Here is a 15,675-nt window from a genome sequence, read left to right on the forward strand (position 1 = left end):
ACATGAAAGGGATGAGTGAAACATGAAAACTAGAAAGATAAACACGAGTCTGACTCTCTGAGTTTGGTTGTTTTTGAAAAGAGGGTCATGCTATGTAGTCCATACTGGCCTTGAACTTCTGATCCTCTTACCTTAAAAGTATTGAGTACTGGGACTAGGAGTGTTCAGATCCTGCCCAGTAGTTTGTGCTGCTTTAGTAAAGCGACAGAGAGACATTAAGCAGGCATATGACAGGGTCAAGTCTGTATTTTACAAAGATCATTGGACACCATTGAAGAAGCTGCAGGTAACTCTGGAATCTCCTGCAGTTGTCAGACACTGACCGTGACAATGGAAAATAAGGCAATGATAGGAAGGAAATAAAACATAGCTATAAAAAAATATAGCTGGGTGCTGGTGGCGCACACCTTTAATCCCAGCACTTGAGAGGCAGAGGCAGGTGGATCTCTGTGAGTTCAAGGCTGGGCTACAAGGTGAGGTCCCAGACAGCCAGGACTATGACAGAGAAACCCTGTCCTGAAAAAACAAAAAACAAAACAAAACAAAATATAATCCTTCCATGAAGTGTATCCCAAATAATGAGAACCTTACCTAGATTCTAATTCAACTCAAGCGAAGTTTGAAGACCCTTTTATAAGAAAGCCAATTCTGAATTTTGAACAAAAGTAAGTACAGCTATAGTAATTGCTATTTTGAATGTTAATTTAAAACAACCCTTAAAATTTGAGACAAGACAGATGAATATGGTGGCACAGTCCTGTTTTCCCAGCTCTTGAGAGGCCAAGGCAAGGAAGATCACAAGTTCAAGATCAGCCTGGGCTAGTATGGGCTGTGAGAAATCTGTCTCAAAATTAAAACATACAAGAACAAAAAGGACAAACCCCAACAGTCGGTTGCTAGAGTGTTTAGCTTGTATGCATAGAGCACAAAGTTCAATATCCAGTCCACATGACATTAGCAAGGTGCAGTGTGCTCTGATCATCAGCAACTGGGCTGGCAAAGGAAGGAGGGTCAGGAGCTCAGGGTCATCCTTTATACAAAACAAGTTTAAACAAGTTTGAAGCCTTTCTGTCTCAAAAAAAAAAAAAAATCAAGACAATATGATGGGAAGGATAAACACATGAAAATTAAACATCAAAGATTATAATCCAGTATACTACTGAATTTCAAAATTCATGTATCATCTCTCTTTTTAGTTATTTCTCAGCTCCAAGGTTTAATTAATACATAACTGAGGTTGGCTTAGAACTGGACATCTTCCTGCCTCAGTTTCCCGAGTGGAGGATAACAGGACCGTGTCCCCATGCCCACTATCAGCTTTTGGTGTTGCTGGGGCTTTGGTTTTCACTGTTGTGCTAGCGACCAAATCCAAAGCTTGCACAGAGTAGAAGAGCACTCTACCAGTGAGCGACATGGCAGGTCCTGAGGTAAAAATGTTTGCAAACTTTCTATTCCTAGCTCCTGACACAAAGAAAATTTAGTACTTATAGAATGAGTCAATTAAACACATAAAATCTATCAAATTTAGCCTGTTTATTCTTTTGGTTTTTCGAGACAGGGTTTCTCTGTGTAGTTTTGGTACTTGTCCTGGATCTTGCTCTTGTAGACCAGGCTGGCCTCGAACTCACTGAGATCCGCCTGCTTCTATCCCCTGAGTGCTGGGATTAAAGGTGTGTGCTACCACTGGCTAGCTCGTATTTACTTTTTTGAGTCTAACTATTGAAAATTTATACCAAGTAATACAGAAAATAGAGAACACTCTTTACAAATGATCAGCATTTGCATTTTAAATCACTATATACCAAGGTATTTTTAGAAAGGATGCTAGCTTTCCTCTGTCCATGGTCCAAGTAAAGGGGTGGGGCAGACTTACTCTCTGCTGTTTGCATTATTATCTCGTCAAGCTCTTTTTCCAGTTTCTCGTAAATGTCTAACCTTGCTTGATGCTCGGAGTTCTGTGCTTCGAGTTCAGTAATGCGTTTTTCAGAAGAAGACTGGAGACTATAAAATTCTTTAGTTAAAACCTAGTAGTGGAAGAAGAGAACGACAAAGGTTCAAAGAGGTAAGAATTCCTCAGGCTCATAGCTCAAAGAAAGAGATGATGCAGAGATATATGTATGCTTTTTCTCCTTTCAGCTATTCACATGGTAAGAAAAAGCAGCTCAACTAAGAGGACTAATGAGGAAATCATGAATTTATTGCCAAGTAAAAAATTCTGGTGCTTTTAACTGAAGGTTATAAAATGCTTTGTCCATAATTATATCTGCTGAATATAAACGAATTTAGGGGCAAGATTAACATTTGCTTGTTAGAGTTCAAACAGATGTAGCCGTGTGAAATCTACCTAAGATCAGTTAGGAGGCAGTCAGCACAGAACTGTATGAAAACAATGTAAGGAGCACTCCAGCTTTCCATTACTCAACCTGCACTGTCCAAGCTTTTAGCATTTTTGGTTTCCTAACAGGCTTGAGTTCAAATCAAAAAGTAAATGTAAGTCCCACATAGGGCAATAGCAGAAATGCCTTTGCAAAGAAAGGGTTTCTTAAAAACCTCTTTAAGAAGGATCAAGAGATGCAAATTCTTTGATTATTATTACATAAGTACATGACAATCTGCTGAGTCCATTTACCAACTTTTTTTTAAAGCTAGTGTGGGGCTTGCCAGACAGCGTGGCAGATAAAGGCACTTACTGCAGTAAGTCTGGTGCCCTGAGGAGTTCAGTCCTGTGATCATGTACAGGTGGCAGAGAACGTACACAACTGCCCTCCAACTTTCACAAATGTGCAGTGGCACAGATGTTCACATAGACACACATCATTCACATACACAATAATAATAAATTCAAAAACTTATTTTGCCAGGCATGGTGGTGCACACCTTTAACTTGGGAGGCAGAGGCAGGTGGATCTCTGAGAGTTCAAGGACAGCCTGGTCTACAAAGCGAGTTCCAGGACAACCAGGGCTGTTATGCAGAGAAACCCTGTCTCGGAAAACAAAAAACAAAAAAAATTATTTTATGGTGTCAGGGATTGTGCTTGCTAGGCAATAGCTTTGCCACTGAACTACATTCACAACCCAGTAATAAAATTGGTAAGAGTCAGTGTATATAGTTATATGAGGAGCTTTATCCATCTACTATGAAAAAAGTATATATATATATATATATATATATTTTTTTTTTTTTTCCCCAGAGCTGAGGACCAAACCCAGGGCCTTGCGCTTGCTAGGCAAGCGCTCTACCACTGAGCTAAATCCCCAACCCTGAAAAAAGTATATTTTATCCATTCTGAAATCCTAAAATATCACTTGATTCTATGACACACAGCTGTTTTTAATGTGATCAGAGTGAGATTTATAGTGTTAAGTTCTTCACTATTATAAATAACACTGTGATGAGCATCTGCTCATGAAGTATTTTACATATTTAAAATACAGCCTAACAAATACACAGTGCCAAACTGTTTTCCAAATACAATATGCTCATCTAGAATGTACAGATCTTTTAAAGTAGTGTTGAATGATAGATCAACAAATACAAAATCCATACATTTAATAAATTAGAAACAAATCTTAGAATTGATTTATGTTATAATTTGGGGAAATGCTTTAATACTTGATTAATTTTCAAAAATGAAAGGTTTAAAGTTTTTTTGGATTTTATTTTTCTGTGTATGAGTGTTCTGCCTAAGTGTATGTCTGTGCTAGCAGAGGCCAGAAGAGGGAGGGCACTGGATCTCTGTAACTGGAGTTAGAGCCGGTTGGGAGCCAGCAGGTGGTGCTGAGAACAGAACTCAGGACCTCTGAAGAGCGGCCAGTACGGTTACCTACCGAGCCGTGTCTCTCTTCAGGCCCCAGGAGAGGCTTTTAATTGACCAGCTTTCAGTTTCATTATCTTCCATTTTGTATTGACCTATAATTATATGTTTTCATATCTAAGTACATTCATATGCAGAGAGAACAACTAGAAATGTAAAATGCTTAGGTTTAGCTGGCATCCAAATACCATGTATTTTAAAATGTAATAAATACTTCCTCTCATTTCTTTAGAAAATTCTTAAAAAATATTGACTAATCTCTATTCTTCCACTTGTACCACAGAATTAGTTTGTTGGATTAAAAAAATATGCTGAAAGCTGGCCCAGTAAGACGGCTCGGCTTCCCAAGTTCCACACTGTGGAAGGGAAAGAACTGATAAACGTAAGTTGTCCTCTGACTTCCAAATGCCCTCTACGTTGCACACAAGCATGCATACACAAGCACACAAAAGTAAACAAATGTAAAATTTTAAATGCTAAAATAGTAGAAACAGTTTTCTTGATGAAAACTGGAAAACATAAAATCCGAACGATCCCCTTTCAGAAGGACTGTTTTGTCTCATACACACCGTTATACTTCTTTCGTTTTCTTCATAGAGACTTCATTTTTCTTACAAAAGTATTCCCAGTAATTGAAAGCTTTTGATTGTTAGTATTAAAGAAACCATTTCTAAATTTTTTTGAAAAACAATTTTAGTCATTTTTGGTGCACATATTTCTGCTATTCCGATATCTTTTCTTTCTGTTTTTACAACAAGGTCTCATTACATAGCTCTGGCTGGGTATGTGGCCTCAGACCTGTCACCTGTCTCAGCCTCCAATGTGCTGGCATTCCAGGTGCGATAACTCCTCCGGGCTTAATTTCCTCATTTTGTCGTGAGGATAAGAGAGAGTTCTCTAGGAAGAATGAGGCTCTATGTAAATACCATACTTTGGAAGCTTACACACTCTGCTTATGTCAAGGGAAAATTGCAGAAAGGTACCTCCAATTTCTTCTGATATTTTTCACATTCCAACTGGCACTGTGTGAGATTTCTTGCAGTTTCCTCTTGCAGGAGTTGAACACGTTCACTTTCAAAGGACTTCAACTTACTCTGATGGAGAAATTCAGATATTTTGCTTTCTGTACTTAGCTGGAGTTCTCTGTATCTGAAAGAAGAGAACAAGATGGTATGTAGAGTAGCTGTGAGGGTGTATGGGGCACCAACCTCCCCTCTGCTCTCCACACCACCACATTATGACTGCACAATTAATAATTCATCAGAAATCAGCTTTTATACTTTAGTTAGCGTATGTATGGGAATATGTACTAAAAATATCTACTTGAATATTATAGGGAATTTATGTGCCAATTATCAAATGGTATATTTAACAACACAGATGGGCCATTCTCTTTATTTCATAAGTATAACTGTAATAAAAATAATTCTAATTAACATACAAGTATGCTACAGCATACTCTAAGTTTGAAAATATTCCATGTTGATTGTGTTCTAAGAGAAAGCAAAGCAGACACTGTATACTTTTTCACAGAACCCCTACGAATCTAGTAAAATGTTATTAAAATTCACTTACTCAAATAGTGAGCTAGTATTATCTGTAAGAGATAATGGGACTACACTAGACAAAAGGTTGTTCTTTTTCTCTTAAGGAACTTACAATTTTCTGGGGAAGATAGAAAAATAAACATGAAAATCCAAGAGTGGTATGACTGGTTTAATATGATAATCTCGAGGTTTGATGGGAACACACAGAAAAGAGACTATCTTTCTCTCTCTCTCTCTCTCTCTCTCCCTCCCTCCCTCCCTCCCTCCCTCCCTCCCTCCGTGTGTGTGTGTGTGTGTGTGTGTGTGTGTGTGTGTGTGTATATGTGTAATCTAAGAACACGGCCTTTAATGTACATGCTGAAGGCCACTTCAGTCTTGATGCACCATCACCTTTGGAAATAGTGTCTCACATGCAGGCTAGAGAAAGTTCCAGGCAGTGCATATACTATACCTTGTAACAGCAAGGCTTTAAGAAAAAGTCAGCTTTTACACTGTTTTGGAAAGCCCTAGCATTATGTATGTGAAAAGTTCTTACAATTCCATTAGAAATACTGTTTTAGGGGTTGGAGGGATGGTTCCGCAGGTAAATGCTTGCTGCAGAAGCACAAGGACTTGAGCTCCCATCCCTAGCATCCCCAAACAAAGCCCCGATGGTACACATTCATCATCTCAGCACTGGGAAGACAGACAAGAAGATCTCTGGTGCATGCTGCTACACAGTGCAGCTAAATTAGTTCCAAGTTCAGTGGGAAACCCTGACTCAAAAAGAAAAGTCAAGAGCAACTGAAGAAGACACTTGATACTGACCTCTGACCTTCACACTCATACACAAGTGTACATCGTGCCCTCAATACATGTGTACACAAACATGCACACACATACTTTTTTACATGGAGAAGCACATATAGGTAAAATTATATGTTGAAATATAGTTCATAAACCACAAAGCTCACCCTTTTAGGTAAGGACAATTCAAGAGTATTTAATAAATTCACAAAGTTATGCACCTGATACATTTGTAGTGTGTATACATGTGTGTGTACATGTGTGTGTACATGTGTGTGAAGGTCCAAGGTAAAGCACGCACACCATTCCTTGGGAACTTCCCATCTTGTGTTATGAGACCAGGTCTCCCTGAGACCTCTTACTGATCAGGCTAGGTTGGCTGGCCAGCAGGTTCCACATTCAGGGATCTTCTTGATTCCTTCCCAGTGCTAGGGATGACAAGTACATCTCTCCATGCCTGGCTTCGTGGTGTGTGGCTTTCGGAGGTGTTCTCTACCCATTCTTTCTCTGACTTCAACAACTACTAATTTTTTTAAAAATAAATTGGCTTACTGTGAAAGTCTCAAATAGATTCATATATTTAGTGGTGTTTGATGTTTTCAAGTTTCCCTCATATTGTAGCATGAATCAATACTTCATTTCTTCTTATGGCTGAATAACATGCCACTTTATGGATATACCATATTTGTTTATCCAGTTAACAGTTGATGAGCATCTGAGCTGTTCCTGCTTTTGGGCTATTATGAGTAATGCCACTATGAATATTTGTATGCAAATTTTTATAAATACGCTTTCATTTCTTGTAGTCAAAAGGAAACCCTATTAACTATTCGAATAATTGTCAAACTATTTTCCAATAAAGTTGTATCACTTTATATCCCATCAGCAACAAAGAGCGTGACAGTTTCACCAATTTCTTTTAACCTTTATCAATGTGTACACGTTATCACAGATATCCTAATGGGTTTTGAGTGATACACATTAATCATGCTCAAAAATTTATTAATTCAGTCTTTTACTGTAATGGAAATGTCTCTTTACTCTTTAGGTCAGGTTGTACTGCAAATTTAAATGCATAAAACACATGAAATCATCTAGCATGATGTCACACACCTGTAATCTCATATTGGGGAGCATGAGGATAGGGAACTGAAGGTCATCCTAGCCTACATAGCAAGTTCAAGGCCAACCTAGGATTTTTTGAGACTGTCTCAAAAAAAAAAAGAAAAAAAAAATCAACCCATGCCAACCAACCCCACACCAAACCATCATGTCAATACTTTTTCTGAATGCCAAACTGCAGGACATATATAAACCACGTAACTCAAGTAGATATGGAAAAGCAATTGAGAATGAGGTGCTGACCTTTAAGGTAATTTGTTTTGGAAAGACTCATCTGAGAAATGGGCCTTTTCTGGGTTTGGACCACTTTAGGTGTTCTGATACCAACGGCAGCTTCAAACAGGCCATTAGACCAGCTCTGAGTACCACCTGCTCTTATCCACTACCTGGCACCTGAGAATTCCGTTCAGCACTCATGTTCCTTCCCTATATGAAAACACAAAGCAGCAGATACCATTCAGACACTTGGAATACAGGCACCTCAACAACAGAAAACAAGAAATGGCTCCTAGAAATCCGAATCCAGTTTAGGAACGGAGCTTCTCCAAAACCAAATGGTAATTCTCAACACGAATTCATTTTCATACTGTTGAACCAGGGAAAGAACTCGCCTTCAGTCATTATGTCTTTGTAATGGTCCTGATGATTTTAATTTGCTAAATTGACCTGAGAAGCGCTGAGCAAACATAATAGCTACAAAAGCAGGTCTAACAGCGAGGAACTAACTGATGACGTCAAGAGCTGGGCTGCAGTTTCAGGTGACTCCCACTTAACTTGTTTTGCTCACATAACCTGTTGAGTTCTCCACTGCTGACTCAGACCTCTCATCTCCGCCTCTCACACTGCACACTTACTTGAACCAAGTCAGTACTGTCCACACAAGAACTTCATGTTTGGCATTCTACTTGAGCAGAGTAACCTTGAGAGGTCAAATTTCCTATGAAGCGCACTCAGAATCTCTACCTCTCCTCGCAGCCGTCCTGTCCTGAGCCTGGTATCTGGCTACATTCGTCCTTATGATTTTTTGTAACTGGTTCTAGTTTTCATAAGAGCCACCTAGACATTAAACACTACTTCAAAGCAAGAACAGAAAGTCCTAGAGTGAACTGTTTAAAGAAATATTCACTGCAACAGAAACTTAAAAGCTAGAAGAACAAAGAGCAAAAGGAAGAAGCAAAAATCTGCTGTTACATAGGAAGCTACAAGAAAGTTAAACCTCAAAAGAAGTCTTCCAAGTTAGGGCTTGGGGAGAGCCGGTCAGTAGTGTTTGCCTCACAAGCATGAGGAGGCGAGTCGCATTCCTAGAGTCCCCGGAAACCAAAGCTGAGTGGGTGGTCTGAGCTTACAATCCCAGTCCCGGGGAGGCAGAGACAGGCAGATGTCTGCGGCTCCCTACTCAGGCAGCTCAGCTAATACTGTGTTATGTGAGTAAAAACCAAGCCCAACCCATAGACCACCAGAAGAACACCACTTGAATTTGTCCTTTAACCTCGAGAAGTGCCTGCACACGGGTGTGCACACAAACACACACACATGCCCAGCACAATTTAAGGGGGTGGAAGGAAGTGCTGGCAATGAGATCGTAATGCTAAGTAACATCTATTTTCAGACCTTTCCCCTGGTTTTCTTTTCTTTTCTTTTTCTTTTTGCCTCTCCACCCCAGCTCTTTGAGATAGGATCTTCTCCAGGTTAGGCTGGCTCTAGGCTCACTGTGTAGGGCAAACAAGACCTTGCATGCTGATCCTCCTGCCTCTACCTCCCCAGTGCTGAGATTACAGGGGTGTGCCACTGTACCAGGAGTCATTTATTTCCGCTCCTTCTGCCTCCCCTACCTCTCTTTTTCTTTTTCCTTCCTTCCTTGCCCTTTTCCTTCCTTGTTGGCAACTGAACAGACTCAAGCGCTCTGCTTCTAAGCCTCATTCTTCCCATTATGAAACTGATTTCATTTCAGTTCTTCATTCAAATGAGAAATAACTGCTTTTTCAACTTGGTCTACAAAATATTTATGGCTCCCCCTACATTAAAATTGGACATATATTCGGGAACACAACTACCTAATCTCATTTTGTAGACAAGTAGTGTATGGCAAAGTACCCAAAATGTATTGTATTCAGTGGTAATGTTCATGCAATCACCACAAACAGGAAATGATTCGCATATTAGGAAATTTACCAGCTGCTCTTGTTTGGAAGTAGGATGATGAAATGGTTGAGGCAGAGCACTTGTCTGAATACAACAGGACAACAGTATAGAAAAGGGAGGCGGGAGGCTGGAGGCCGGGTGGTGGTGGCGGCGGCGGCGGCGGCGGCGGCGGCGGCGGCGCACGCCTTTAATCCCAGCACTCGGGAGGCAGAGGCAGGTAGATCTCTGTGAATTCAAGGCCAGCCTGAGCTACACAGAGAAACCTTGTCTCGAAAAACAAAAAAAAAACAAAAAAAAAACAAACAAAAAAAAGGAGGCCGGACCTCCTGACTCCAGGCAGTTTGGCGAAAGTTGAGCACAGTGGCAGCATGAGGGAGGGATTCTCAGGAGCTGCAGGAAAAGTGCCCGCAGACAAGGGAACACAGTGTTTTAAGATGGGCCACTACCGGGCATTTTCATTCAAATTCTGTAAGTGACTGGGGCAAAGGCTTCTGGAAACCGTTGTGTACTTGAAGGCAGAAATGTCCCTGGACCTCCAGCCTTTGGTGCCTTTAGCTGTAGGAAATGGGAGCTGATAAGGGCAGAAGCTAACAGATCTAACCAGATGAGAATAAAATCTTGCTCACAGCATGATTGCTGCTTATATTTCCATTTATTTCCCTCTTCCTTTGCACAAGTAACTTATCACATTTCGTTTGAATTGTGTGACAAATTAAACCAAGTCTTAGGGTAAAACTCACGACTTCCAACTCCATTTCTCCTTGTAGGCACAACCAGTTACCACTTTTCTTTGTAATCCTCTATAGCACCCCCCCAAACACACACGTATCGTGTATAGAAGGGCAGACTCCAGTCTCCATGTCTCTCTCTCTCTCTCTCTCTCTCTCTCTCTCTCTCTCTCTCTCTCTCTCTCTCTCTCTCTCTCTCTCCCTCTCTCTCTCTTTTTTCGTTTTTCAAGACAGGGTTTCTCTGTGTAGTTTTGGTTCCTGTCCTGGATCTAGCTCTGCAGACCAGGCTGGCCTCGAACTCACAGAGATCCACCTGACTCTGCCTCCTAAGTGCTGGGATTAAAGGCGTGCACCACCACCGCCCGGCTTGACTCTTTCTTATCTACAGCTCCTTTCCTCACTTTACATTCCTTGGACTACTTTATTTGGCTCACATTAGTTTATTCTTTTTATTTGGCTCACATTAGTTTACAGTGTGAATACAGTCATGATTAATTCCATCTCACTGACTAGTTCTAAGCTGAGAAACACTTAGATAGTGCTTGGACATGCTGCTGAGTATTCATGCTTTCTCAAGGAACATCCTAATAACTGCCTGCTGTGCACGAGCGAATGTTTCCATCATGAAGCAGCATTGTTGGATCACATATTTAGAACTCTGGTATGCTAGCCAGGCGTGGTGGAGGTCACCTTTAATCCCAGCACTTGGGAGGCAGAGGCAGGTGGATCTCTGTGTTTGAGGCCAGCCCGGTCTACAGAGAGAGTTCTAAGACAGTCAGGGCTACACAGAGAAATCCTGTCTTAAAAACAAACAACCAACCTACCTCCCCAAAACAACCCAACCAATCAAACAAAATACCCCTTTTGTATACTGTCCAATTTTATTCCTTAAATAGTTATATCAACATAAGATGGTACCGGAAATATATAAATGATGGTTTTTCATATCTTCACAAAAATTTTCATTACCTAGAAAATATTTGCTATGTATGTTTTATGAATTAACCCTTTAAATATTGCTTGCTAGTTTTCTCTTTGATATAATTTGCAAAAATCTTTTTATGTACTGAGGATAAATCCTCTCCTTAGTAGTGGAGGATCTGCCTCATGTTTATTCAATCCTCAGGAAAACACACACACACACACACACACACACACACACACACACACACACGGCAAAACAAAACTTTCCATGTTATTAAGTAGTCTTATCAATGTTATTTTTATCTGTATCATGACTTTCTACTCTATTAATTCCTCTATCATTAGACATTTAGTCTCCTCCCTCATTTCTTGCCGAATCCCTCCCATCAAACAATCCCAGTTTATTTGCCTAACATTATAATGAGCTTTCTTCTGAATCATGTTTGAATTTCCAAAAGCAAAATACATGTTTTAAGGAGTCAGGTTGCTCTAAAGACCCTATTGAGCAATACCAGCATAATTTAAAGTTTATGGGTCATGAACGTTCTAACTTTGGTAGAGAATATTCTTATTTGTTTCCCCATCCTCTGATATACTTCTTTTCAAAGGAGAAGACGGATTCATCATTTTCACACATGTTTGGATACTATTTGTGGATGTCACTAAATCACAAGAATTTATGTTATGAGGAAGATCCTAAGGAAATGATAGTGAATGTACGGGAAAATCTTGGAAAAGGAGGGGAGAGGGGAAGTTTTACCTCTCAGGGTTTGACTTAGAAGTAATTTCACTAATGGCAACTCTAAATTTTGATAGGACAAATCACAACACTTAGCAGGTAGAGGAAGGAGGGTCAAGAGTTTAGGGTCATTCTCAGCTATATAGTGAGTTCAAGGCTAGCCTGGGCTTTTTGAGATACCATCTCAAAAACAAAAAACAAACAAACAACAACAACAACAAAAACAAAAACCCCTCCCAAACCAAACCAAAAGAATAATTACTATTTATTAGAGATTCATTTCATGTTGATGTTAAAACAGAAAACACTATGTGATATTGTGTTTTTGTCCACACATACCTAGAAACCAAATCAAAATTCTTTTAAATGAAAAGTGGGGCAGCAATTACAGGAGCTTAAGGATATCCCCATGAAGTTATACACAAAGCTCTGGTCACGTGGGTCTTTCCTCCAGCACTATGGACTTTTCCAAATTGAAAAGCAATCAGGTACGGAAAACAGAAAACTCCCATCAGCGCGGAACAATGATTACCATAGGGCATGAGAAAAGAATGTAAAAGGCAGTGGATATCTGTGCAAACGTTTCTGTCACTGAGATTTCTTCAACCAGTTAGCTTCGCAGCTGTAATACTACATCTGTCATTTTTGGCTTACAAGCTAATTCTTTAATGAATGTGAGAGATGTTTTTTTGCTGAGTTAAAAACGCTGAGTATGTTTAACAACTGTACCATGGATTTATGAGAATTTCAAGCATGCGTTTAGAGTAATTCAATGCATCTATCATATCATGATCAAATAAAATTGTAAGGCCATTAATAAAATAAACACTATGTAGTAATATTTGGCAACTTTGTTAAGGCAAAAAGTAGGTTTTCCAGGTATGTACTTAACTGATAAAATAAAAGTACTTAACTGAAAGAAATAGAGGAAAGGAATGCTGTCTTAAAATAAACCAGAGCATGAAGGACAGAAACTTTCAGAGTAAAACGTTTTCTAACAGTGCCGCTTTGCGTTTTGTCTTTTCGGGAAACGTGACAACACTGAAGATTCAGCCTGACCTGTCCTTTGAGCCAAGAGTATGCACTGTATTTGTGTCTCCCTGCACTCAAAACTCCACCCCACGCTCCTTTCACTGTTTGTGTACAAAGAGAAGAATGAGATACATGAACTGCACCTAAAAACATCATTAGAAGACCCCCCCCCCCACCACCTTTTGTTTGCAGGGCAGCATGCGCCTATGAGGCTCTCTAGGATCCCAGCTATCCCAGTTACTCAGGAGGCAGGAGGACTTGAAGTCAGCTTGGAGAAGCTGCCCTGTCTTTTCCTAACAAGACAACACAGCAGGTGGTGTATAGTGTGTGGCTGCCTGCTGGCCACTCAATGCTGAGTCTTAGGTTCAGTCCTTAGGACTCCATCAAAAGAGAAAGAAAGAAGGAGGAAGCCCCTCTGGAGGCTGCTTTGCTGACAAATGACATGAAGCAGTGATAGACAGTAGCAGGGTGGAGGCAAACCACACACTACAAAGTACTGTAAGATTCAAAGGGAGTAAAGAAGTCACTGGTGCTGATTTCTGGAGAAAAGTCATGTCCTAAAAAAAAAATCTTAACTTGCAAGAAATGGTTCAGAACTGCAGGAGAACACTCCTCAGTGGGGATTTAGAAATGAGAGTCCTGGGTTTTCAAACCTCTTAGGTTTGGTAACCTGGATCATTCACAGGATTTCTTTCCAAACGGAAAGGATGACTCTTGAGCGTGGTTTTATATAGTCTAGTCTGGGAAGATCACCTGAATTATCTGTACAATTTCTAAGAATTCGAAATATCATGGCTCTGCCTTAGGCCAAATTAATCAAAATCTCTAGGGACCAAAAAATTTTTTTTTACTTGAGTTGGGGGCAATTAAATGAGCTAAGACAAGCAAAATGGCTACAGTGGTGTCTTACACTCAAGGAAAATATTTGTGTCCTTGAGTACAGAGTTCTTGTCTAGTTCATATTTGGATGCCAGCATCCAGTATATTAGTGGATATACTTGAAATTCATAATGAATCCTTACTGAAAGAACTAAGACTTTCAGGTGTTGTAAATTTTAAATTGCTAAATAGGTTAATAACAGGCTACAAAACCAAACCTCAGAAGCCAATCTGATAAAGGACAATTTTTTTTTCTACAGGATGACAAAGCTAGTGAGTTAAGATGATTAACCTAGGGTTACGTGTCAGTGTGAGATAAAAACAAATTATATGGAAAGAAGAAAAGAGAAAGCAAAAATGATTACAGGTTAGGTATGACTGAGCTATAAGAAAGATTAAAGTTGCTAAAAACGTACAGTTTGGATAATGATAATGATGGTAGAAAGACATGACAACATTCTAGAAACATTTAACAAACAGAAATGTAAAAGAAAGACCAATGCAGTATGATAGAACCTAAGTTCTGTAATGAGTTAACACAATGAACCCTGTCGTGAGGACCCACGAAAACAATAAAAACAAGAGTAAAGAGAATAAAAATATCGTGATGAGAAGAGTTCAACTACTTCGGTAGGTCACATTCCTCATCTCTTCATTTCTCATATGAGAATTCCTGGACTAGGCAACTACTTCTCAGGTATTCTGTAAAGTGCTACCTTGTGACTTTCAAACAAGGAGACAGTAGATATACCATGCCAGCTAGGCATTCAGTGAATACATATACTCTAACCATATATTTATTTTTTCCACCTGTTCATCAAATGAAAGCAGCTTATAACATTACAAAAAATATTTATATGCCTAGGATCTAATCATCTATTTATGGCTATAGGCACATGAGCTTGAAAATGATATAATTATATGAATTAAAAATATGAATTAAAAGTAAACATTTAAAGCAACCTATAGTTCATTTTTTTTTTTTTTTTTTTGGTTTTTCGAGACAGGGTTTCTCTGTGTTGCTTTGCGCCTTTCCTGGAACTCGCTTTGGAGACCAGGCTGGCCTCGAACTCACAGAGATCCGCCTGGCTCTGCCTCCCGAGTGCTGGGATTAAAGGCGTGCGCCACCACCGCCATTATTTTGAAGAAATAACTTTGCAAGTATTTGGGGAGAGGTCTCTCTCTCTTTTTTTTTTTTTCTTTTTTAAAATAGAGTCTCATGAACTTCCTATGTAGCCAAGGATGCCCTTGAATACCTGATCCTCATGCCACTCCCTCCCAAGTGCTGGGAATACAGGTCTGTACCAATCTGCCTCCATATGCTTTTCCTGTTTTCACACCCACTCTGGCTTTCTTTTGTTCTTTAGGATGGAGGAAAGTTGGTGTATTAACCACTGTTGTCTTCTTTTCTGTGCTACTGCAATCATAACTCAAGTTATGGTTGTATACATGTAACCACACACAAACACAACATATACAAAACCATACATCCAATGTCCAGCGATATTAAGTATGAAGAGAGACAACTAGAGTAGGAGATCAAAGTGTGAAGGTACATAACTGAAAGGTGAAGAAGGACAACAGGAAAGGGTGCTCCACAAACTCAGGAATAGTTTCCCATTCAAACTGAACTCCATGTACTTCTGTGCTCTTTCTACATAGAGAGACAAAACATGAAGTTGAGTGGATAGGGATGGGGGAAGATCTAGGAGGAGGTGGGGGAGGGGGAAGAATATGATCAATATGTATATTGTACAAAAAGATTAAAGAAAAAGAACAAAGCACACAAAAGCTCTCCAAAGGAAGAGGAAAAGCTTCATTTGGGGTCAGGAGTTGAAGGTTCAGGTCACTAGAGTGTGGTGGTAAGAAGGACTAGAGGGAATAGCTATCTCCCTTGCTGTGAGCAAAGACAGCTCCATGCTTTCTGAGCATTCCCAGTCTGTACATGAGCAGAAGAAAAG

The 15,675-nt window shown here is 39.8% G+C and overlaps 1 protein-coding gene across 1 annotated transcript in view; it reads right to left on the minus strand.

Annotated features, from left to right (window-relative positions):
• Pibf1 (progesterone immunomodulatory binding factor 1) overlaps positions 1–15,675 on the minus strand; it is a 182,651-nt gene that overhangs the window by 76,082 nt on the left and 90,894 nt on the right. The window contains exons 10-11 of the mRNA XM_059273267.1: positions 4,799–4,964; positions 1,874–2,024 (exon numbers count right to left, since the gene is read on the minus strand). Coding sequence (XP_059129250.1) covers positions 1,874–2,024; positions 4,799–4,964 — 317 coding nt within the window. The remainder of the gene's footprint in view (positions 1–1,873; positions 2,025–4,798; positions 4,965–15,675) is intronic.

The sequence above is a fragment of the Peromyscus eremicus genome, chromosome 9 (assembly GCF_949786415.1).
Source record: "Peromyscus eremicus chromosome 9, PerEre_H2_v1, whole genome shotgun sequence".
Lineage (NCBI taxonomy): Eukaryota > Metazoa > Chordata > Mammalia > Rodentia > Cricetidae > Peromyscus > Peromyscus eremicus.